A 26,949-nucleotide genomic window follows, 5' to 3' on the forward strand; every position below is an offset into this window, starting at 1 on the left:
AATTTAGTAAATCAACCCCGGTGTATTAATGTCTAGTTTTCTCAAAGTCCGTTTTAACTGTAGATTTCTGAATAGATCACAAAACATGACGGATTTAAAGAAAACATGCATTGATGAAAAATACGACTTCTTTCACACTTCTGCGACTTGGGATTCGACTTGTGAAACCCCAATTCGCAGGACATGTGAAATACAATGTATGTCTATGAAAGCCATTCCTACTGGTACTACTGAAGTCGCTGTAACTTCAGAAAAGGTTCTTGCACTACTTTAATCTAATTTTTGATGCAACTTTGGTCCAGAGAACGTAAAGTCAGATCAAACTTGCAACAATAGTCGCAATGCAAGTCATGTGACTATGTCGTCTTACAAGTGTGAAAGGAGCCTTAATTGCCATTGCTGACCATTTCTCAAAACGCTGCCCGACTGTCATGCTGATCATTTGGCTTCACTACTGTGTCTGACTGGGAACAAGAATACTGATGGGGTAGTTTGTCTTCACCATGAAGATTTTCAATAGGAAAAACTGAAATTGAAATCTGTAAAAAGGTTAATACTATTGACCGCCTGGCAGGTAGCAGATCAATACTTCACTATCTGGCATACCTACAGCCATTGCCGATATGACACTTCCTAGTGTGTCACATGCCAAGTCTACTGCTGTAGTTTCTCCTATCAAATAGCTTCTTTTTTTTTTTTTAATTATTTGTTTACTCATTTTCAATAATTCTTATAGAAAACATAAAAAAATTATTTGTCTGACAAAAGTCATTAATCTACAAATCCCTCCCTTACCCTCTCTTTCCTCTCTATTTCCTTCTATTATTCCTGGAATCTCTCTTTTATTCTTTCAACCTCGTTTTCTCATTTCCCTATCACTTCAACATATTTCCTTCCTTCCTGTTCTTTAAAATTCAGTCCAAATTTTCCAAACTTCCCCCACTTTTTCGCCCTTACCACAATAGCGGCCTCTCAGATGTTCCATTTTATGTCCATGCTCGATTGTTCTCATCCATTCTACAACCGAGTGGCATTCTTCTTCTTGCCAGTGTTGTGGAATTAAGCTTTTAGCTGAATTCATTAAATGTGGTAACAAGGTATTTTTTTTACTGGTTTATTGGGGTCTCTATACTACGAAATAAACAAATCCATGGATCTCCGGAGTCTTCTATATTCATAATCTCCTTAAATCAATGATAACACTTCTTTCCAATATTTTTTTATTTTTGGACAGGCCCACCAAATATGCGCCATATTTCCTAAAACATCACAACCTCGTCAACAGTTTGGCGATTATAAGCTTTATCTAGGGTTATATACCATGTAGATAGGCATTTGTAGTTCATTTCTATGGTATTTATAAGTACTGCAGAGCTATGTACCATTTTTATTAATTTTCCTTATTTGAAACTCATTCACATGTGATCCCTATCCTTTTCCCATTTTTTCGATGCATGGCGGTTTTCCCATTCCAGCTAACATCCCCAATATTTTATATATTCGAGAGATGCCAGGTCTAGCGATTTTAAGAAGCACACATCTGTTCTAGTGGTAATAAATTTTCTCCAGATCTTATCGGTTGCGGTAGCTTTAACTGAAAATACCGCCATTCATCGATCACCATCAATTCTTTCTTGTGTTTTATATCTTGTAATGTGAGTATTTTCCCATTTTCCATTATATCCTTCAACTGTGCATTTCTATCTTTTATCCAACCCCCATATAAACTTTTTACCTGGTGTGAAATAACTTGTGTCCCTTAGTGGGATTAATGGCGAGTTAAAGTGGTTGTTAAGCCACTTGTATAAAATGCTCCCATCCCTTCTGTATTAGAACAATAAGTTCCCCTGTGCCTCTGTTGTATCATAAATATGCTTTTCTGTACTGATAACACACCACTATCAGTACTATCAGTAGCCTTTTCTCTCCTCTCCTCTGCCAGCTTAGAGTTCCAAGTGGGGGGAGGGGGCGAGCACTGCCACTGACATCAGCTGGGGAGGAGAGGAGAGAGGAGAGACTGAGCCGAGGAATTGTGATCGCAGGGAGCTGATGTGTTACCTGTAGAGATAAGCGTATTTATAATAAAACACAGACACAGGGGAACTTCTTGTCCTAATAGAGAGGGGATGGGAGATTTTCAGGTTAAAAAGGGGTTGTAAATAAGGATGAGCTCCGGCGTGTTCGCACAGCCCACGTGCAGAGCCCACCAGGAAGTCGGCACTGCGCTAATCACAGGCAGTGAGACGTTTACCTGATGCGCGGCTGCAGAGATCGGGAAATGTCCCGCTGCCTTGATTAGCGCAGCGCCGACTTCCTGGCGGGCTCTGCACGTGGCTTGTGCGAACACATCGGAACTCATCCTTCGTTGTAAAGCTTCACCCCCCCCCCCCCCACCAGTTTTACTTACCTGAGCCTTGTAATTCTGTTGGCGGTGACGCGCTCTCCCTCTCTACACGAGGTCCCAGCTCTTGATTGGATAGATTGATAGCAGCGCAGTCATTGGCTCCCACTGCTGTCAATCAAATCCAATGACGCGGGCGCTGGGGCGGAGTCCCGCATTCGGCGGCTATGGACGCAAATGCTGGACTCGGGAGCGTGCCCGCAAGGTAATCCCCCGTAAAAAAAGCGCTTCTCCTAGGGGGTTATCTAATGTGGGGAGGAGCCGCGAGAGCCGCCGGGGGAGAGCCACAGAAGAGCAGGTTCGGGGCCACTCTGTGCAAAACGAGCTGCACAATGGAGGCAAGTATGATATGTCTGTTATTTAAAAAACAAAAAAAAAAACACTAACCCTTACAGTCACTTTAATTATGAGAGCCGAGCAGACAATCAGAGAGGAGAGAGGCTACGTGTTGACAGGAAGAGGGAGGGGAAGCTGAAGACAGGCACAGAGGAGAATAGGAGAGCTGCGTGTGACACAGACACGCACAGACTACGATCTCTCGGCTTAGCAGACATAGTGATCGTGGTCAGAACTCAAAGGGGGGGGGGGGGGGAGATGAGTCAGGACATGGCATTATCAAACAGCTATTGTAGGAGATACAGTGGGATCATTTAAAAACAAAAGCACCATGCTGCTAATTGCACATTAAAAGGGACAGGAGCAGCATTTTTTTTTTGGGTTAACAAACACTTTAAACTTCCACTTTGCTTTTTTATGTATTGAGTCCCATATTTCTAATACCTCCAACGTCAGTGCATGTGTATCAGTGCCCAGTTCCCTATATGGTGCAGGAATCCACACAGTTTTTTGCCTCCTATCAATAGCTAAGTAACTACTGTTCAGATGCCAGTGGGGGGCCGAAGATCTGCAAAACAGCCAAGACCAGAGTTGCTACTCAGCAGATTGGTAAGCATTAAGCAGCCCGTACATTAATGTTTTTATTCAACCAGCGGGTTGAACAAAAAAAAAAAAAAAAAAAAAAAAAAAAGAAAAAAGGAAAGAAAAAGGATTCAAAGTCCCTCATCCACACATTTGAGGTGGATAGGGGAATCCACCCCCCTGAGCCTTTGTATTCTGACAGCGGGGAACCTTTCCTGTCCTTAAAATACACTAATCAGCAGTGCCACCTATTGCCAGCAGTGCTGATCGAGCAGCAAAATCCAAAACAGCAATTATACAGAAGTCGATCAGTAGACAGACTACTGTACAGCCACGCTGCCTATACATGGATAAAAATTCAGCCGTTGCCTGCTGAACTAGTTGAATTTCAATCCTTGAATGGCTGGCTTTAGTGTTTTTTTTAGTTTACTTTAGATTTTGTTTATCTGGTTGCCTTTCCCATCTAAAGGATAGGGTCACTTTAACTTTGCTGCTCTAGGCACCTAGTATTTTCAGGCCAGCAATGGCAGCCATCATATTTGTCTCTGTACCTGTAATTTAAAGGAAACCTGTAAGGATTTCTATACCCTTAAATAACAGGGTGTCCTCAATGGAGTATAACAAAACTAGCATAAAGGCACCTTCGGTGCCACAAAAGTGTACAAGAGCCCTGTCGTCTACATTCAGCTATAGTAGAAGCAGTTATGCTATCATAGAAGCTCAGCCGCAGAGATAATACAGGCACAGCCAGCAGTGGGAGAAAGAGTAAAGGAGAGGCCATTATTTAAAAAAAACAAACAAAAAAAACCCCTTTTTTCTTATAAGTGCTCTATTATAGTTAGACTGTTTCCAATATGCTTGATGTAGTAAATTGACAAAGGAAAAAAAAAAAAAAAGCACAGCTTGAATGAAAAAGGCACCGTTCTGGAAATGTCAAGGAGGAAGGTGGGGAAAGGGAAATCGATTTACCCACCTTTAAGCGTTTTAGTAGCCATTGGAGCAAACCTTGCTGTGCTGCCTCAGTGCAGATCTCAGGGCGGAATTCAGTCATGTTCTCAATGATTGCTGAAGGAAGAAAAGGTTATCACTGAGCACGTGCAGCTACAGATCAATACTGTTCCCAATGTCCTGCATGGCCTATATAACCACAATACTACCCACATGCAACACCTTCCATAAGGCCTTGTAAATCTATTACACTTTCACAGCTTTTCTATGCAGTTATAAAGGATATCTATACACTGTTATATGCCAAAATACAGTACATGAATTGTATTGGAATGAATTGTAAATTTTGATTGAATACCATTTTGTTTAGATATGCAATACTGTATATATTTCAATGTTTATCACTTGCTTCCAGTAGGTGGAGCTCTGCTATGTTTGACAGTGCACATTACATACATAGCACTTAAAGTGGTTGTAAAAGCAGAAGGTTTTTTACCTTAATGCATCAAGATAAAAAAAAAAACCTTCTGTGTGCAGAAGCCCCCCCCCCCATACTTACCTGAACCCCACCTCTATCCAGTGATGTCCACAAGTGCCTCAGCCATCTGGGACTCTCCCTCCTGCTATTGGCTCCCGCTGCTGTCAAAGTCAGTTAGGCCAATCAGGAGAGAGAGGGGGCGGAGCCGAACCGGGGCTCTATGTCTGATAGACACATGGAGCTGCGGCTCGGCTGCCCCCAAAGCAAGCCGCTTGCTGTGGGGGCACTCCACAGGAGGGAGGGGCAGAAGCACCGAAGAGGGACCCGAGAAGAGGAGGATCTGGGCTGCTGTGTACAAATCCACTGCAACAGAGCAGGTAAGTAGAATGTTTGCTATTTTTATAGACAAAAAACAGAAACTTTACAATTACTTTAATGACTCAAGAGAACACACCTTCCTCTAGCTCTTCTAACAGAGAGACCGAACATTTTAATTAGATGGTCTGCAGTGACCTCCAGCAAGCAGTAAGGCCAGCCATACAAGGTCTGAATCTCAGCCAGTTTAGCAGAAACCGGCCGAGATCTGAACTGTTATCGTGCAGGCTGAATGTACCAAGTTGATAGCATGATCAATCAACTTGGGTACCACCAGCCTGCCGGATTCTTTGGAGATCATCACTAGCGGCTGCTATAGCCACTAGTGATAACCACTGTCTTCTCCCAGCAGGGATGGCTCCCCCCGCCTGACCCCCTACCCCCCCCCGCCGAGAGAAGACAATTGCCAATTCCCCTGTCAACACTGTCTATGTTGATAGGGGAATTGTCCAAATCTCTTTGATGAAACCCGGGGTTGCAGGAAAAAAAAAATTTGCACAGTGTATGGCCTGCCTAAGGTTTTATACAGATTTATATAAAATCAGTTTATAAACTTGGGAAAAAATGGACAAAAAAGAATTTGTACTTTACCACACAGGGCAAAATAGGATTTTTGTATTCCACATAAAATCCTTTTCTTGAAGTCCATTGAGCCACACAAGTCATGAACCTTTGCAACAGCATTCCAAGTAAGGGGTGGGCAACAGAGTAAAAACAATTGCTAACAGGCTCAACCAAAAACAACAGATCTGGGGATGGCCTGCATCCAAAAGCTGCCTGAAGAATCCTCCACCCAAAGCTCGCATCAGATGAGGCCGAAATGTCCATCTGGTAGAACTTAGAGAACTTGTTAACAGAAAACCAGGTGGCAGCCTTTCAAATCTGAGGCTTCATGCCAAAAAGCTGAAGGGGTGCTCATTGTCCAAGTGGTCAGGGCTTTAATTGCAAAGGGGGTACCCAATCCTAGATCACTGTTTGGGCTTATGTTCAAAGTTACCTAGAAATAGAACAATAAGCTAAAAAACTGGCAGGAGTTTCTAACCCTCCCTTGCTCGATGCTATGTGAAAAAAAAAGTTTTGCCTTTAGTTCTACTTTAAGACCTTACATATAGTGGGCCAAAGGTATGTAAATGGATACAAATGGTGAATATAAGTGCTGTGACACAAAATATGAATGGTGTGATATTCAAAAACCTCATAAGGGTAAGAAAAACAATAATGTTGCGACTATAACATAAAAAGTCTAATAAAAAAGGAGAGAATTTTTAATTTTAATTAAGATGTACAAACATCAAATGGCTGTATAAAATGTGATCACAAAAAAATAATGGTAAAAGCAATGTGGGAATCGTGGGAAGCAGGCCCGACGCGTTTCGACCTAAAGGACTTCAACTGGGGTATACGTTTTGAATGTCCCACACAGCCAGTTCCTTGTCTACACCATCACATCATCTGTCACCAAGGAAATAACATCAGCCATCTGATTGGGACACATGTTCTATAAAGTTTACCTATACTTCTTTTTTCAGTGTTTGGACTTTTTATGTTATAGTCACAACATTATTGTTTTTCTTACTCTTATGAGGTTTTTGAATAATCACACCATTCCTATTTTGTGTCACAGCACTTATATTCACCATTTGTATCCATTTACATACATTTGGCCCACTATATATATGGTGTTCCATCTTGGTATATTCAGCGCTACACTTCTTTATTTATTTACTTTGTTTCAGTGTTAGCCTTATATAGTGGTTTATCGCAGCAATTTTCTTTATTCCTTAAGACCTTACTACCCGGTACTTCCAGGTTTGGGAAACGCCACCCCCTTTCTCCCACTCTGCAGTGATAGGTGCCAGATTACGGCTAGGCAATTGCTATGTAGCAGTGTACGGATTCGAAGAGTCCTCAACCCTGTCTATGCATCCACAGCAACTTGCAGAATACACAGGGCTCACTCTCTTTACTGCCATAGAGAAATAGAGCAAAGAAAAGGCAAGTATAAGCAGCATGGGGGGGGGGGGGGGGGGGGGGGAGCTTTTGCCTTGTAGAGAAAAAAGCAGAGGTCAAACTGCTCTAATATAGTATGATTATGTTCTTAAGATAGCCATACAAAGGCTGAACATCTAACAGATCAGAATAGTTTAGAGCAGTTTTTGTTGGTTGGAACGTTCTTGGGGTGAAAATGCATGGCACAGTGAACAGAGATCTACAGGGTCGGATCATGAATATCTGACAAAGTACACACAGTCACTTGCTGGATTTCTATTAGTCCTCTCACAATCCAGAGGTTTAGGTAATTTGTTTAAGTGACTTTACCTCACATCTCACAAAACTAATTATAGGGATCGCCCGCTGCCTTCTTGTGTCTCTTTAGACTTTAGTGGCCGGACCGCTCTGTAGATCTGGGCTCTGTTCAATCCCCTGCATTCTCCAAAGATAACACAGAAAATCAAAAATGAGTGATCTCCTTGAAAAGACCTCAGCAGGTGATCAGACCTGGAAACTCAACTCCAAGACATTCCCAAGACACACAGAATAAGAGGACATCAGTTTTGGGTGAGATGGCTCTTAAGTAATGATTGAAAGTAATGATCCTTCGTCAAGGCATTCTTGAGCTAGCCACAAAAGGGGCAGAGGTCTCCCCAAGAAGAATAGACAGAAAGACTTCAGCTTAATGTCTGTAGTGCCGAGACTTGTCGGGGATTCCGATGTAAAACCTCAGATGTGAAAGACGAACAAAGCATATGCATCGTGCATACTTGTCTCAATTAAAAGCACCAAGTGTCATATTGGTCTGTGGCATTGTTCCCCTGCTATCAACATGAACCACTTCTGACAAGTTTTCCTGACACCAAGTGAAAAATGGTGACAGGGGAGGGAGCTCTAGCTAATTGATAGCCTCATCTCTGATACTGCAAGCTGTGTGAAGGGTGTGTGTGTGTGTGTGGGGGGGGGGGTGTCCCCTTCACTCCAATCAGCTCTCAGGGCTCTCCTCACTGAGCTCTGCTGAGTGCAACCTCAAATCTCCACCCCCTTTTTTCGGAGCTCTCAGACAAGCTTGGTGAGGAGAAGAATGCAGACAGACAGGTACAACTTTTGTAGGAGGATTTGTTTCATCTGTGTATCACCAGGGGTCAGTCACTTCACTGGGGTATATGTGGGGGTTTACAACTACTTTAAGAACAGGAGCAGCTCCCCTAAACATATGTTCTTCTCTTATCTCCAAATTAAACATTACCTCTCTGTATCTTCCCCATCCCTAACACTGCCCAAAAACACTACTTTTGAATATATAAGTGCTCAAGGTCCACATCAACTACATTTAATATCCTCCATGAAATCCCCTCTCTCACCGAAGAGTCACATAGGTACATGTGTAAATGGTCATCCATTCTCCAATGCTCTATCTCTCTTTCTCATTGGGATAAGATCTGGTCCTCTTCTTCTAAAGTTTCAAGATGTGTGGTGCAGAGAGAGACAGCTTTTAAAATCATGATATTTTGGTATAGAAAATCTGAAGTGCTACACCGACCAGGTCCTTCATTGCCCCCCCCCCCCCCCACCTTACGTTGGAGGTGCAACAAATTAATAGGCACTCATTATCACATTTTTGGTCATGTGATCTCATATCCCCCTTCTGAAAAATGGTAATGTCTCTTCTCCAGAGGCTGCTGGATGTCACACTTCCACTGGACCCATTACATTGTCTTTTGGGCCTTCCCTGATAAAGGGAAATGGGTAAATAGATTGGGCTCATATATCTTACTAGTGGCAAAAAGAGCTATCCCGATACATTGGCTATCCTCTACGTCCCCTACTCAATCCCAACTTTTACATATCATCTCAGATTCGGAGTGGGTGATGTCGTGGCCCAGTACAACAAGATATGGGATTCTTGGGACCAATCTGAATAAGGATCCCTCCCTGTATCCTGATAGCACTTGGGCTATGGTGACATTGCCTGACGACAAAACTTCACCCTTCCATATCTCCTTTTCCCTGACCCAGAATACCTGGTGTATATTTCTAGTTTTAAGTTTTGACATGTTAACATGCAATATACTGTATTTATTGGCGTATAACACTCACTTTTTCACCATGAAAATCGGGTGCAAATAGCGTGTGCGTGTTATACGCCAAAACTTCAATTTTAGCTGCCTCGGAGGGTGACAGGGAGGGGGGCGGGAAGAGCGCCGTCAGATTACATACAGTGAGAATCTCCCGTTTACTTGGCAGCCTCTGTAATAGGAAGTCCCGTCTCCTGGGCTGCCATTGGACCACTGTTCTGTCTATCATAGGAGATTCTCACTGTATGTAATCTGTCGGCGCTCATCCCACCCCTCTCCCTGTCCCCTCTAGGCTGCAGATGGGCATCGATCAGGCTGCACTGATGGCAATGGTGAGGCTGCTGCATTGATGTGGACTGATGAGGCTGCATTGATGGCAATGGTGAGGCTGCAGATGGGTACTGACCCTTATTTTGCTTCAAAGTTCCTTATGTAAAATGTAAGTTTTTTTCCTGAAACTTCCCTCTTAAAATGAATACGGTATTTAATTGCACTACTTAAGTTTCATTTATGTGTTATTCCATTTACTGGTTTCAATGTCCTGCTTTGTTCATTATTGTACATTGTCCTTTTTATTTTTTATTTTCCTTCATTATCTCAACAAATGCAAACCTTGAATTTTCCTCTGAAAACCATTCAATAAATATACAATTTAAGAAAAAAAAAAAAGAGAGAGAACAGGAGCAGCACACAAGTGGTTTAACCTCCCTGGCTGTATGATTATTTCAGATTTTTGCGTCTCAAAGCGGTACAATTATTTTGCATAGAAATTTGGCGTTTTATATTGTAGGCCTGTCATTCTTAGCAATAACACACTTATATCTGTCCACCAAGAGTCTAGAACAGGAATATGCAATTAGCGGACCTTTAGCTGTTGCAGAACTACAAGTCCCATGAGGCATAGCAAGACTCTGGCAACCACAAGCATGACACCCAGAGGCAGAGGCATGATGGGACTTGTAGTTTTGCAACAGCTGGAGGTCCACTAATTGCATATCCCTGGTCTAGAAGATATCCCGGGTATGATGAAGTTTGAAACACAAAATCATAAATTATAATATAATAAATAAATATAAATAATTATAAAAAATAATAATAATAATAATAATAAAATAAATTTCCCCACGATTCACTATCGTTCAATTCTGCAAGTGTTCTAATTTACGATCGCTGTTTTCTAGCTGGTCTAAAACCACTTTTGACGTAAAGGGACACTTTTTGGTTGCTATGGACAATCTCTAGTTTCCAGGCAGAAAGAACAGTATATATCATATAAAACTGCATGCAGGGCATTGGACAAAGCACTAGGGACAAAAGGGAAGTGAAATGATTTCATACAGTAATGTAATCTGTAAGATTACAGTGTACTGTATGTTATGAATTTTCACTTTTTTTAATTTGCCGCCAGGCTCCGCCCCTGTGCATCACGACGCTCGCAGGGAACGGAGCGCGGCACACAGGACATCGGGCGGAGGACAGAGCCCACGGACACAGCGAGGGGACATCGCAGGATCCTGGGGACAAGGTAAGTAACCTCTTCCAGGATCCTGAGATGCAATCCCGAGTGTGGCTCGGGGTTACCACTAATGGTGCTGAAATTTAACCCCGAGCCACACTCGGGAAAACCGCCAGGGAGGCTAATGTATTTCTTTCCCCTGTACATTGAAAAGAGAAAAGGATCGGCCAGTACACATGGACATATTATAACTTATTCAACTCCTAAAGTTGTTCCTAAATTGCTTGTTTCTTGATTGTTCACAACTGAGGGCTATACACTGGTATATTTTATTTTCTCAATCATGCTACTAAAAGTAATTCATCACTGTAATCCTATCAATATATTCCATGTTAGCACATGAGCACTGAATCACAAGTGATTGCTGCTTCTCCCTTTAACAGCCTGATCTCTGCTGTACAGGGGATTTAAACAGGCCGCTTCCAAGACAAATTCATCTACTTAGACAGGCCCTAGACAGGGGTTGCAGGAAAGAAATTGGCACAATTCTCCCATCGATAGAGACAGTACTGACAGGGAAATCCCTCCTGCCGAGCAATTGTCTGCGCCTGGAAAGGGGCAGACATCCCTGTAGGGAGAACACAGCGATTATTATTTTTACTCCTGCTAAGATTCGAACCGTCTATGGCCGGTTCAACACTGCTTGCATTGCAAAGAAAAAAAAAAAAGAATTCTGATCAAACTGTAATTTCTGTACCTTGGAGTACAGTACAGGACACAGGAATCTATTTATATACCACAGGGCTTATAAAAGTGCTGCCAAGTCCGTCCCCTAGTGTCCCCATATAATACCGCTCATTCTGCAACCCTCCCATAAGTTGCTGCCTCTTTGCTTGCCAAGAAAAAGCTCGCTCTCTGAGGGGATGAGCAAATAGCATCTTTCCCGTGCCAAATCAGTTGCCCAGGCTTTAAAATCAGAGGATTCTGCATGTATGCATAGAAAGTAAAAGATATTCTGGAGATTTGCCCAATTCGGTTCTCCATGGCATCCACACAGAATATGAGGGCTGAAGGTAAAAGTTGCAACTTTGAGTAAGTGCCGGTTCACACAGGGGCGGCACGACTTGCAGGTCGCCTCACCGAGGCGACCTGCACACGACTTCAGCAGCGACTTGCAAAACGACTTCTGTATAGAAGTCAATGCAAGTCACCCCAAAAATACTACAGGAACCTTTTTCTAAGTCGGAGCGACTTGCGTCGCTCCTATTAGAACGGTTCCGTAGTAGAGAACAGGACGCGACTTGTCAGGTGGCTAGGTCACCTGACAAGTCGCCCCTGTGTGAACCAGCACTTACAATTTAGGTTATCGACCTCAGCATGGAGAAAGTTCATCATGAATTTTTTCAGCTCCGTTAGCCATCGTTTGGGAAATCGCCATGGTGATGGTGATCAAACAGTAGGGTCAGTCCTGCCAACCAAAGGAGGTTTTCAGAAGAATTTCCAAGCGCTTATTCACGAAGTCTTTAACCATTTCCTAACCAGCGTACGTATCTATATGTCCTGGACAAGCAGCATTTATACTAGGTTAATGGCTGCAGCCATGATCCGGGTGTCATGTGTTTCAGTCAGCACTCAGTAAAGCTCGGTTCACACTGGGGCAGCTTCAAAAGTTGCCCGACTCTGAAACCACTCCACACAGCGCACATTCAGCGCGGCTTGCAAACGACTTCTTTAATAGAAGTCAATGCAAGCCGCTCCGAAGTCCCCCAAGTAGTGCAGGAACCTTTTTCTACGTCGGGGCGACTTTAGTCGCTCCAATTAGAATGGTTCCATTGCACTGAATGAAGCACGACTTGTCAGGCTGAGAAGTCGCCCCAGTGTGAACCGAGACTTAAAGTTATACAAGTGGCTCTACAGCCGCCCAATCATTTAAACAGAACTCACCTTTGACTCTAAACTGGCAACCTGTAAAGGCTTTTAAAACATGGTCTATGAATTTTGGGTACTGTAGTTTGTCGCCAATTCACAGACATGCACAATTTTTAAATCTTGAAATGTTTAGTATCTATTTACTCGAAGCAGCATCTTTTATATTTTACCAAAAAATTGGGTATTGTATTATGTTTGTGTGTACTAAAATTCATTTAAGTGTATTTTTTCCTGAAATTAGCAAATGATAAATGGCTGCACTAGTCATCCAACATAAAAAAATTCCAACAACCATCTTTTTATTCTCCAGGGCCTCAGCTTTCAGAAAATACATAATGTTTATGGGTCCTAAATAATTTTCAAGCACAAAAAGTTGATTTTACCATGTATGTCAGAAATGTCAAAATGGGCCTGCACGGTAAGGGATTAACCACTTGCCGACCGGGCCATAGCCAAAAGACGGCTACAGCGCGGTCGGTTTATTCTGGGTGGGCGTCCATGGACGTCCTCCAAGAATGTTGCTCTTGCGCGCCCCCAGAAGACCCAGCTCATCGCGGATTGCGGTAAATGGCCACTTGTAGCAGCCGTTTACCACGCGATCGCTCCATCAAATGACGGAGCGATCACTTGTAAACAAAGCGGCGTCATGTCATGACACCGGTTCCTCCCTCCCCTCTCTGTACCGTGCGAGGGGAGAGGGGGAGAGATCGTTTTTAGCAGCGCTGTTGGCTGGATCTGTAGTGCCCACAGCGCTGTACTGTGCAATACCCTGCCAATACCCTGCCATAAATTAACAGAAACAAAGATTTTTTTTTTTTTAAAACAGAATTTTCAGTATTTTTTGATTTATAGCACAAAAAAACCCCAGCAGTGAATACCACCAAAAGAAAGCTCTATTTGTATGAAAAAAAGGACAAAAATTTCATATGGGTACAGTGTTGCATGACTGAGTAATTGTCATTCAAAATGTGAGAGCAGCGAAAGCTGAAAATTGGTCTGGTTAGGAAGGGGGTTTAAGTGCCCAGTGGGTAAGTGGTTAAAGGAGGTGGGGTGGTACCCTAAGCTGTGCAAGTTTAGTAGATATTCACAGTACCTACAGGTAAGCCTTATTATAGGCTTATCTGAAGGTACAAGTGGTAGTACAGCATTTACTACCACTTTAAACAGTGGAAGAGAGAAATATCAGGGCACATTTGGCAGAAAATCCAAACCCTCTTGGTTGGTGTCTTAGTGGGAAGAGCACTTACCAGTGATAAGAGTGTGTGTTTGTAAGAAGAAGGGGGGAGCTCGGGTTGGGGGGGGGGGTGTTGGCATCCTAAGCTATGAGGTTGTATGTTTCAATTGATGCACAAAGTGTAAAGACACACAACTTTAGTCCCAGCATGAAAGGGTGGTTATATAGGATGCAGCATTAGAAAAGATCCACCTGATAAAACATACTTGGAGCAATGGTCAAGGACAGGCAAGGATTAAAATTTAAAACAAAAGTATCATACTCTGTAAAGCTCTGTTTACATCTATTGTTTGCTAGATGCACTTTTGCTTGTGCGACACCATGGGGCAGCCGATTCATTTGAATGGACTGCTCTACGTGTGACAAGCACACCAAAAGAATCTCCTGCATCTTTTTTGGGCATAGAAAACAAAGGATAAAATGGGCAACAGGTTTACACTGTACATATTACAGACATTCATACAGATAGACATGTCAACAATTTAAAAAAAAATAAAATAAAAACTTTAGATGGGCACATTAGCGAAAGCAATATACAGGGATATGATATGGCAGCAACATGAACACCTACACACAAAGACCCACAAAGGTTGAATTGGATGGACTGGTGTCTTTTTTTCAACCTTAGCAACTATGTAACATGCAAAACACTGCTAGCGCTATCTGGTAGTTCAAATGTATCCAGTCCTGGTAAAGATCCCCTGTGTTGATGATGCAATGTGAATCAATTCCCATGAATCAGGATAACACGTCAGCATTACCAAATCGCTTTGTAATTTAGTGAAAACTTAGATCTTACTAGCCATTAAAAAAAAAAAAAAAAAAAACTGCTATCCATCAGCACCCGAGCTAGATAACCTAAATCTCATGATCTCTGGCTATCCATCATTATAAATAATAAATACATCAGAAGGACACAATGGAAGTAGAATCTGCAAATATCAAGGGCAAGTATGGCTGGCCCAGCATACAGGGGTATTTACAGGCTATACATAGAAATTAATTAGAAATACATTAACACACACTAAGACTTTTTAAACAAAGCTGATCTTTCATGCATAAAAGGTAAATATTAACAAGACGATCATTCATCTTTTATCATCACTGCATTATTGATAAGTAAACAATATTATGGATGCATTTAAAATTATAAACCTTGTTTTTATGGATTAGAATTATTTCCCATTGCTGTTCTAGAATTATAACAGGTCATACCTAGAGTGTTGTGTACACCATCTGCTTCTTCCTTCACAGACTCATCCAGCCGCTCCAGATTCTGCACCAAGAGGGCAATCACCTGCCCCTCCACCTAACACAGGACCAGAAAAAAACAGTGATAAGTGACACATAGGAGAGCCATAAAAAAAAAAAAAAACTATATGAAATAAAAAGTTTTTAAAAAGTTAACCATTACTCACCAAAGCATCTATAAGGACCTGAGCTCCTTCCTCACTTTCATGTAAAGTATCAATGTCAGTCAGCTCTTGCAGCAGGTCAACCACAGCAATACATACATGTGACATGCTAAGGATAACAACTTGTAGTAATAAAAAAGGCAAAAAAAAAAAAAAAAAAAAAACAGTTTGTGCACCCAGTGTCAATTTAAACTGAAGTTATGCCTTAACAACTTTCCCCAGAATCCTCCTGGAAGGATGATGTCTCCCTCACCTAGGTACTGCAGGCGGAAGCCTCTGGCAAGGCAAGTATATTATGTTTTTCCCTTTACAGTTTTATTTTTACATCTCTGACACGAATTAAAGTGGTTATAAAGGCTTATGGTTTTTTACCTTCATGCATGAAGGTAAAAAAACCTGTGTGCAGCTCCTCCCCAGCCCCCCTAATACTCACCTGAACCCCCTCTTGATCCAGCAATATGCACCAGAGACTCGGCTGTCCCGGGACTCCCTCTCCGCATTGGCCGAGACCACAGCGGGCGCCATTGGCTCCCACTGCTGTCAATCACAGCCAATAAAGGAGAGAGCAGGGTGGCACCGAGCTACAGCTCTAGGTGTCTTATGGATGCATAGAGCCGGGCTCTGGAGCGAGCATGCACCAGTGCCCACATAGCAAGTGGCTTGCTATTGGGGGCAATGGTCAAGGGGGAGAGCCAGGAGCACCGGTGGAGGACCCAAGACTACTGCACAGAGCAGGCAAGTATAAACTGCGTTTTTTTCTTTTTTTAATCCAAGCATTTAATGTCACTTAAAGATGGTCTAGGGCAGCGGCCTCCAAACTGTGGCCCTTTGCTTGCTCTTATCGTAGAAACTTTGGAGGCCCCTGGTGTAGGGGCCCACTCAATACATTTTTTAGGATGTGTTTCAGCCATTCAGAATGCAAAAACGTGTCCGCAAGTATATTGGAAATCCTCCAAATTTCTTTCAGGTGCCTCTAGGGAGCCCAAATACTAAAACCCATCTACATAGGTCTCTATATTAGCCCTGAATTGGGGCTGTGCCCAATAACCTAACATAATTAAAGCCTCTCCCAATACCAGTGCATCTACTGACTGCTAAGGCTCTGGAATGTATTATTGACTGGCAGGGCTAAGCGCAATGCCAAAGTAGATGTGAAAGACCCATGTTCCTATGTTGACAGCGTGCACAGGATTAGGGGAAAACGCATCAGAAGAGGTTTGAGGGAATTAAAAATGTACCTACAGATACCTTTTGGTTCCTGCTTTTCAGTCATAAAGGTTCTTACATGTTAAAGTGGTTCTAAAGGCTCAACGTTTTTTACCCTCATGCATTCTCTGCATTAAGGTAAAAAAACTGTGCCACAGGATCCCCCCCCCAGCCTCCCCCTTATACTTTCCTGATCTCGATCCAGCACTGTGCATGAGAACAGAAGTTCTCTCCCTCCTCACAGGGCAGATTGATAGCAGCGGGAGCTGTTGGCTCCTAATGCTGCCAATCTAATCCTGTGACGAGGGAGCAGGGCCGAACCACGATGTTTGTGTCTATTTAACCCCTTCCCAACCGGCCGCTGCAGTTATACTGCGGCAGGATGGCTCCCCTGGGCAAGCCATTGTAGCTGTACGTTGGCTCTTTAAGACACCTGCAGCGTGTCCCCGGAGCCAATGTGCGTGCCCGGTGGGCGCGATGACCGGCGGGCACGCGCGATCACTCGTGACAGAGCGAGAACCGGGATCTGTGTGTGTAAACTCAGGGGAGAGGAGACAGATCGTGTGCTCCTACTAAGAACACCGATCGGTCTCCTCCCCTAGTCAGTCCCATCCCCCCCACAGTTAGAACACACCTAGGGAACAGTTAACCCCTTAATCGCCCCCTAGTGTTAACCCCTTCATTGACAGTCACGATTAAAAAAAAATAATAATAATAATGCCATAAATCTATTCCCTATAATAGTATAATATACGCTTATTGCAGATCTTTTTTTTCTTTGGTGATCAAATACCACCAAAGGAAAGCTCTATTTGTGGGGAAAAAAGGACGTCAATTTTGTTTGGCTACAATGTCACAATACAACTGGCTGAAATTGTCAGTTAAAGCAACGCAATGAAGTATCGCAAAAAATGGCCTGGTCAGGAAGGGGGCAAATTCTTCCGGGGCTGAAGTGAATAAGCAGACAGGGCGAATTGGCATTGAGCCTGCATGAGTAGAGGAGGAGCCTGGAACACTGGCAGGGGACCCAAGAAGAGGAGGATTGGGGTTGCACAGAGCAAGTAGGTATAACATTTTTGTAAACCACTTTTTTTAAAAATTTTTTTATATGTGTTCTGTCTTTGGACATCAAATATATATGTGCCAAAGTCAGAATAATAGTATAATAAGGTGTGACAGACCAATGCTACCAATATACACAAGCGCCATCCCTGACAATCTTGATATTTATTAATACATCTCTTCTACATGCTCTCTTGTCACCCAGGTTTCACTGAAATGTCTCACAGACAGGATATCAGAATTTTCATGTCCCAGCAGGCCAAGCAAAGATTGCACTGCATTAAGTTCGACTAGAAGATGATACAGGTCTGGTATAGTGGCGATGACATGCATTTCTTGTATAATGTCGTTCAGGTCCAGCTCCGACTCCATGAACCTAAAATCAGGGAGATGAAGTCAATATTGTGCACATCCCTACAGCAAAACAAGACAAACTTTTCCAAGCAGAAAGAGACCTCCTTACTTCTCAGGATTGTCTGGGAATTTAATACGCAACTCCTGGTTCTTGTAGGATCGCTTCTCAAAAGCTAGAATCATCTTCTTTACTCCACCTTCATCCAATGGTTCCACCTAACCAAAAAACAGATCATGTAGCTGTGGTGTTACAAAATATTTTGAGGCAAGGCGAAAATAAGGGTAAGAACATTTTTAGGATGTTTTTATCCATGTTCACATTTAAAGTTGACCTGAACTAAACATTTTGAAGATATGTTGTCCTATAGAGAACATATAGAAATGTTGTATCTAAGCAGTATCCTGAAAAAAACAAAAAAAAACAAACAAAAACAAAAAAACTTTTTTAATCGAGTAAATATAAACTAATACAAAACAAATGGCAAGCACCCCAACCTATTTTGCCTTTGCAACAAAGCAGCACATGGAAGGGTGAAGCATGTCAAAAAACAACAAACGAAAATTCCAGCTCACTTACCAGACAACCTGCAACAAACCAAATTGACCCTGTCTGCCCAACAGCTGACATTAAAAGCAAGGGGTTTCGTTTGTACACATTTGCAAATACATGTGTAGGCTGCAGCGGCCACGTCATGGCACCCCAATGTACCGCAGTTCTAACTCTACCATTTTGAGTCTTCTGAGTTGGAGCACATATATAATAATAGATAAATAAAAAAGGTATGCCTGGAGGGAGCCCATTCCTTCTTAAATGTACAGGGATGGACTGAACACCCAGCAATAGCACAATAGCAGCGAAGTTGCCCAGTCCCCTCACCAATTACCAACAGTACTTCACTGTCATTGTGCTATTACTGTGTCCAGTGCACCCTTGTACTTCTAGGGAGGGGGTGGAATCTGTACTCCTTTGACCCGTTCTGCACCCCTCTGACCCATTTTCAGCCGATAGGGTGCTAAAACCCAGTCTGCTGATGTCACTTAGCCGGTCCAGGCTGGCGAAAGATCCCGACTGCAATCACCCCGATGCTTGGACCAGCAGCTGGCTCAGTCTTACAGCTGTGCCGCTGAGAGACTGAACCAGCCACTCCCTCCCCTACCCAGTGCTAGCTGGAGGGGCAGAGCTGACAGCCGGTGACTGACAGTCACGGCTCACTGCTCAGAGCAGAGGGGAGAACTGAGCGATCAGTAGTGTTTGATCTCTCAGTTCTCAGTGCAAAGCCAGCGGGGGACAGATGCAGCATCGGATTAATGCTGCATCCACCTAGGTGAACATAAGGTTTTTTTTTTGTTTTTTACTAAAAAAAAAAAAACACACACTAAGTACAGTAGTTAAAAGAGAAGTATAGTACTTTTTTTTTTTCAAGAATCATACTTACCTAGGTGGATGCAGCATTGATCCAATGCAGCATCAGTCCCCCGCCGGCTCTAAGACAGAGCCAAGCAATCAAACACTGCTGATCACAGAGAGCTTGTGACTGTCAGCCACTGCTGTCTGCTCTGCCGGTTCCATGGTCACTGGAGCACTGAGCTGTGGAAGGGGAGGGAGCGGCTGGCTTAGGCTCTCAGCGGATCGTCAGGTGATGGTTCAGGGCGGATCCGGACCATATGGTTTTGATCTTTCCCCAGCCTGGACCGGTTCTGTGACATCAGCCGACATCGGGCTTCTGCTGAAAACGGGTCACAGGAGTGCAGAACGAACACTGCACTTGTTCTGCGCTCCTGTGATCCATAGGAGTACAGACAAATGAGAGTTGGCTGTACTTCTCCTTTAATGGTTAAAACTTAAGTCAGGCTTTTCACTGCTGTGCCTCAATCTTGGTCATAGGCGTGCGCACAGGGTGTGCCAGGTGTGCCTGGGCACACCCTAATCGCCTTGTGTGGTGCATATTCCCCCCTGTTTAGACCACTGATATTTCATCCAAAAAAAAATGTTACAAAATAAAATAATTTAAAAAGAATAAAAATAAAACTACTGACACTGTCCACTGTCCTACTGACACCATCAGTACATATACACATGCATATGTATTTGAGCTTTGGGGTGCACACCCTAATGCAATAGGCTGCGCACACCTATGATCTTGGTGATGGAAAGCCAATTCCCCTCTTTAGTTGCCCTGGTATCACTGAGGGAGGGGAAATTTCTCCAATATGGATATAGCCATCGGTAAAATTATGACAGAGGTTATAACGCTTCAACAGAGACCTAAGTTAAACACATACAAAGTACATGGGACACTTTGTGCGACGGATTTGTGTACACACGTTCGGAATTTAAACGATCGGATTTTGTTGTGGGAAAATTTTATATCCTGCTCTCAAACTTTGTGTGTCGGAAATTCCGACGGAAAAAGTCCGATGGAGCCCACACACGATCGGAATTTCCGACAACACAATCCGATCGCACTTTTTCCATCGGAAAATCCGACCGTGTGTACAAGGAATAACAGTGCTGTAAGATGGCTTCACATGGCACAATAAATACATTCCCAGATCTGGTATACAATGTCATGACTGTGGATCCTGGATGTCAATGTGAGCCCTCACTGCTCTGCCATGTGCAGGTTCACTGCCTCCACCCTTATATACTTAGTAATAATTTTTATTTAAAATCAACTGATGGTATTTCACTAGATCAGCACGTCTTGTTATTTCCTTACTGAAGCTTGCCCTGGAGTGTTTGATGCTGCAAAACATTCAGAATTACTTTGAATTTAGGGCCAGTTCACACCATACCCGCACAGGAATGAGCTGTGCATTCCACACCACATTAAAAAAACGTAGTTGATCTGCAGCAGGTGTCAATAATAAGTTGACACCCCAAACGCAGGTCGCAAATGCAGTGCGTTTGCCCGTACCAGATTGCATGGTACGAAAGTACCACGTGACCCGGTCACAATGCATTTCTAAAACTAGTGCATGCACTACTTTTGGTGCAGTGCGATTTTAGCCCAATCAAAACGAATAGGCTGAAATCGTACTGCACAGAATTGCATGTGAATCTGTGTGAACTGGCCCTTAAAGCAACTAAAGTCTCCAATTAAAAAACTGTGGCAATGTCTCTTCTGCAATAAAAATAAACCTGCATGCCCGTTAACATCCTTCTTTAGAATTTACACTGGTGTGTGCAGTTCAGTTTACAGTCAGATATAATTCTGTGTGCTGGGAAGACATCATTCGACGGCAGCCCAGGATCTGGAAGAAGCTGAGTGGATGATGCCGGTGAGGGACCCTGGACTGTTGACGGAGAGGCAAGTATTGCAGATTGTGCTTTGAAGGTCTATTTATCAGGCCGTGAATGTGACTTTAACAAATATTCTCTGGTGGTGAATCAATCACTGTCAGGTGTATGGCACACATACACCTGATGCTGAATTGTCAGATTTACTGCTGAATAAAGATGCCCCTTATTAATTCTTTTACAACCAGCCTGCTTTTCCTAAACAGTGTGATCACCTATAATGTAGGAAGCTAAGGTTTGGGAACATTGAGAATAACTGAAATGCTCCCATAAAGCCGGAATCCTACTGGGATTCTGGGACTTTTCCAGCTCTGGTTAACTGGTAGGAACACATACCTCATCATCGTCAGCATTAGGTGCTCCATCAGCTATATCTAGCGCTTTATCATCTTCCTGTGCGCCTCTTTCTTCATCCCGGTGCCAATTCCGGGCTCCTCTCTCTTTCCTCTGAGTTTTACCCTCATCAGGGTCATCATCCCTCGTTCGTTTAGTACCTCTGTCTGGCTGCAACGAGCAAAGAAGAATGTAAAAGTTAGGGTAAAAAAAATATATAAGTGATTTTTTTTTCTCTAAAAATAACAGAGACTTTACAAACATGTTATACACACCTCCTCTGTGCAGTTGGTTTTGCACAGGGCAGCCCTAATCCTCCTCTTCTCGGGTCCCTCTTCAGCTCTCCTGGCCCCTCCCTCCTGTTCAGTGCCCCTACAGCAAGCAGCTTGCTATAGGGGCACCCGAGCCGAGTCACAGCTCCCTGTGTCCATTCAGACACAAAGCCTCCGTTCAGCCCCACCCCCTCTATCTCCTCGTTGGCTAACCGACTTTGATTGAATGGCACCCCTGCTGTGTCTCAGCAAATCAGGAGGAGAGTCCTGGACAGCTGGGGCACTCATGGAATCGCTGGAGAGAGATGGGGCTCAGGTAAGTATTAGGGGGTGCTGGGGCGGCTGTTGCACACAGAAGGTTTTTTACCTTAATGCATAGAATGCATTAAGCTAAAACACCTTCTGACTTTAAAACCCCTTTAAGTCTGAGATCAATGACCGGAGGGAATTGTATACATTGGAGAACAATCAAAAAACATTGGATAACTAATAACCAGCTTAAAAGAACACCACACTATAACATAGCAAAACACCTATCAAATCTTGTGAACTAGTAAGGTGCTAGGTTTAGTAAGGTCAAGGTTTCCAAATACAAGCTTATGAGTCCTTTTAATCCCAGTTAGATTGCATAGGTTGGCAGAATGAACGCAATCCTGCCTCCCAGTCTCTGGGTGAAGCTACAACCAATACTCACAGTAGCTCCCCTACTAAATGGCGCACATTCATACTTGTACAAATGACTAGAAAAATGTCCTAGAAAACCAGAGAACAAAGCACGGGTTTGACGCCTAGTTTACTGAATCCCTTTTCTTTAGCACAAATGAGCACATCTCTCCCCATTCCCTTCAAGTAGAACTAAAGGCAAAGCTTTATCTCATTTTGTATAGCGTAAGGGAGGGTTATTACCCGTCAGATTTTTTTTTTTTTTTTAACATCTGTGTCCCATTGCAGAGATTTCCCTTCACTTCATGTCCCATAGCCAAACAGGAAATCCCTGTAAATTAGGGGAATTCCTTGGTGACCCCCAGCTCACCAGAACTAGTGTCCCTACTGCAAGATTTGCCTTCCATTACATTTTTGGGGACAACCCCAAAATTTGGGATTTTTTAACTTTCACTTTTAGTGATAATGGTATATATACACACACACACACACACACACACACACACACACACACACACTGGGGACGGAAAGTATTCAGACCCCCTTAAATGTTTCACTCTGTTATATTGCAGCCATTTGCTAAAATCATTTAAGTTCATTTTTTTCCTCATTAATGTACACACAGCACCCCATATTGACAGAAAAACACAAAATTGTTGACATTTTTGCAGATTTATTAAAAAAGAAAAACTGAAATATCACATGGTCCTAAGTATTCAGACCCTTTGCTGTGACACTCAAATATTTAACTCAGGTGCTGTCCATTTCTTCTGATCATCCTTGAGATGGTTCATTTGAGTCCAGCTGTGTTTGATTATACTGATTGGACTTGATTAGGAAAGCCACACACCTGTCTATAAAAAGACCATACAGCTCACAGTGCATGTCAGAGCAAATGAGAATCATGAGGTCAAAGAAACTGCCTGAAGAGCTCAGAGACAGAATTGTGGCAAGGCACAGATCTGGCCAAGGTTACAAAAAAAATTCTGCTGCACTTAAGGTTCCTAAGAGCATAGTGGCCTCCATAATCCTTAAATGGAAGACGTTTGGGACAACCAGAACCCTTCCTAGAGCTGGTCGTCCGGCCAAACTGAGCTATCGGGGGAGAAGAGCCTTGGTGAGAGAAGTAAAGAAGAACCCAAAGATCACTGTGGCTGAGCTCCAGAGATGCAGTCGGGAGATGGGAGAAAGTTGTAGAAAGTCAACCATCACTGTAGCCCTCCACCAGTCAGGGCTTTATGGCAATGTGGCCCAACGGAAGCCTCTCCTCAGTGCAAGACACATGAAAGCCCATGGAGTTTGCTAAAAAACACCTGAAGGACTCCAAGATGGTGAGAAAATAAGATTCTCTGGTCTGATGAGACCAAGATAGAACTTTTTGGCCTTAATCCTAAGCGGTATGTGTGGAGAAAACCAGGCACTGCTCATCACCTGTCCAATGCAGTCCCAACAGCGAAGCATAGTGGTGGCAGCATCATGCTGTGGGGGTGTTTTTCAGCTGCAGGGACAGGACGACTGGTTGCAATCGAGGGAAAGCGGAATGCGGCCAAGTACAGGGATATCCTGGACAAAAACCTTCTCCAGAGTGCTCTGGACCTCAGACTGGGCCGAAGGTTTACCTTCCAACAAGACAATGACCCTAAGCACACAGCTAAAATAACGAAGGAGTGGCTTCACAACAACTCCGTGACTGTTCTTGAATGGCCCAGCCAGAGCCCTGACTTAAACCCAACTGAGCATCTCTGGAGAGACCTAAAAATGGCTGTCCACCAATGTTTACCATCCAACCTGACAGAACTGGAGAGGATGTGAAGGAGGAATGGCAGAGGATCCCCAAATCCAGGTGTGAAAAACTTGTTGCATCTTTCCCAAAAAGACTCATGGCTGTATTAGATCAAAAGGGTGCTTCTACTAAATACTGAGCAAAGGGTCTGAATACTTAGGACCATGTGATATTTCAGTTTTTCTTTTTTAATAAATCTGCAAAAATGTCAACAATTCTGTGTTTTTCTGTCAATATGGGGTGCTGTGTGTACATTAATGAGGAAAAAAATGAACAATGAAAAATGTAAGGGGGTCTGAATACTTTCCGTCCCCACTGTATATAAAGGGTTTACAACCACTTTAAGCTAAAGGCTAGTGGTTGTTTTCCTAAAGCCAGCTTTGCCAGCCACTATATATTCTTTGAGGATGGTTGGACTATAGGACCCCATAGGATAGAAAGTTGCCCCACGCTGGGCAGGCCAGACAGATAAAAGAACTTTTAAGTCTCTAATTAAATTTTCAATTTTTTCCATCAAGAGTACAAGACAGGGGATTTTACTAATAACTGGCATTACCCTATCAGACCAGTGTATGCAAATCACATGAGCTTCAGATAAATACATTAAATAATTGTGCAGCTGAATACGTCTCCCAAATCCTCCACAAGGGAAATAAAATCAACACAAGTATCTATTTTTGAAACAAGACAAACAAGAGACATCTGCTTGGAGGAGCCGGGAAGGAGAGACGTTTAATGTTTCCTGCCCAACATAACCTTGCTGAATAAAAAAAAAAAAGGTGCGGCAAAAGGCAAGCGATCAAAACGTGCGGCTTGGGGGGTTACAGAGCGAGGCCGAGCCTTGTTCTGGATGCAAGTGGTAATTTGCCAATTAATAATTCATGCCCCTCGTTAGACATTCACTAATCTTGCCCTGCCAGCTTACACCGACGCTCAGATGAAGTGCTGGGGATTTGGTGGTGTAAGTGGATCCCTTCTGTCCGCTCGTCTCCCCGTGCTGAGGCCAATTTGCGGGCTTTAATTAAAATTATTAATTACCAAGCACGAAAAGACCAATTTTATCTTCCGAAAAGACAGCGGGGAAGACAGATTTTTTTTTTTTTTTTTTGAGACCGTGCAAAACAGATGATATTCCGATGCCCGCGCTTCCAGGTCCATATGCCCCCCTTATGCGTCTCTCAGATGCCTCCAACCCACGCCGCCTTGATGAAGTGTCTGCAATAAGCTCAGAAAGGTTAATGTTTCAGCCTGTAATTTCTGTAATCAACCTTCAACTCTTCGCTGCCCCCGGTGAAATCATTAGGTATTAAACAGTTATGAAGCAGGCGAAGGTACAAGGTACAAGACATGATTTGAAAACTAATTTAGAAGCAGTTTGCATACTGATGTGCCCACTACGTGCACCAGGAAAACGAAAAAAAAATGTATGCACTAAAAAAAAAAAAAAAAAAAAAAAAAAAAAGCTGTTTAATTGCCCCTTTCACACCCACTCTTCTAATGTAAATTATTCAATTTCCTAACATCAGTTTCTCTAGCAGCTTGCTAAAGTAGCAACTAAACTAAAAAAGAAAAAAAAAATCTGACTCCTTAAAATATAAGCACTTCACAGGAGCTGTGAGAAAAACGGGGAGCTGCGAGCTCGTTAAGCAAAGCCGTCAAATGAATGCAATTCAGTCTAGGGCTGAAACAACTAATCGAATAATCAACAACTAATCGATTATGAAATTAATCAATTACCATTTTCATAATCGATTAATCGGCCAGTAACATAATGGGGTTTAAAAAAAAAAACTAAAATGAGCCCTTTTTAGTACAAAAAGAGCAAATAATCGCTACTGTAAATATTACTTTCACAGTTCTACAGTAAAACAAAATTAACCCCCTTACAGTAGTGATTTGCACTATAAAAAGGGCTAATTTTAGTTTTTTTAACCCCATTATGTTACTAAACGTCTTAGGCCCCTTTCACACGAGGCGGACTCCGTTTCTACGGAGCCCGCCTCTGTCCGCCGGCTCAGCGGGAGATCAGTCCGTTGATCTCCGCTGAGCCGGCGGATGACAGGTCCCTCTCTGCCCACTGAGCGGGGAGGGGCTTGTCAGGCGCCGCTGCTGCCTATGGAGGGATCGGACGAAAACGGACAGCATGTCCGTTTTCGTCAGATCTCACCCGATCCGATAGCGACGGACCTGGACGTAGGGCTATCCCTCTGCTTTTAGCGGATCGGACGGGGTTGGATGTCAGCAGACATGTCTCCGCTGACATCCGACGCTCCATAGGCTAACATGGATCGCTCGTTCAGGTCCGCCGTCAAAACTGATAGGCAGACCTGAACGGTCCGATCGTGTGAAAGGGGCCTTAGACCTGGTTCACATCTATGTGTTTTTTGCAGAAACGCACTACAGTTCATTTACATGGTTTCCTATGGGACACGTTCACATCTATGCTTTTTTCAGCCAATGCGTATTTGGAAAGGGTCAGGGACTTTTTTTAACGCAAAACTGTGCTTTTTTGGTTTAATATACTTCAATGGAGAAGCTGCAGAAAAGCATGTAATGCGTTTTTGCAGCAATTTGTGTTTTTTAATTTGCCCAACAACAAATTGAGCAAAAAAAAAAAAATATGCAAAAAACGCAAAGTGCAGCAAAATTACGAGCGCAAAAATCAAAATGCACAGCAAAAAGCACTGCAGAAACAGATCAAAAGCAAACTGAATTGTTCTTGCCAAACCAATCTATTAACCTTCTATGAGG

General features: G+C 43.1%; 1 protein-coding gene across 1 annotated transcript in view; it reads right to left on the reverse strand.

The window, feature by feature from the left end:
• The window catches only part of CTNNBL1 (catenin beta like 1), a 76,321-nt gene that overhangs the window by 22,421 nt on the left and 26,951 nt on the right, over nt 1–26,949 (reverse strand). The window contains exons 2-7 of the mRNA XM_073606543.1: nt 21,484–21,651; nt 17,956–18,062; nt 17,727–17,868; nt 15,228–15,323; nt 15,025–15,118; nt 4,293–4,384 (exon numbers count right to left, since the gene is read on the reverse strand). Of these exons, the coding sequence (XP_073462644.1) occupies nt 4,293–4,384; nt 15,025–15,118; nt 15,228–15,323; nt 17,727–17,868; nt 17,956–18,062; nt 21,484–21,651 (699 nt within the window). The remainder of the gene's footprint in view (nt 1–4,292; nt 4,385–15,024; nt 15,119–15,227; nt 15,324–17,726; nt 17,869–17,955; nt 18,063–21,483; nt 21,652–26,949) is intronic.

This window comes from Aquarana catesbeiana, linkage group LG12 (assembly GCF_042186555.1).
Source record: "Aquarana catesbeiana isolate 2022-GZ linkage group LG12, ASM4218655v1, whole genome shotgun sequence".
NCBI lineage: Eukaryota > Metazoa > Chordata > Amphibia > Anura > Ranidae > Aquarana > Aquarana catesbeiana.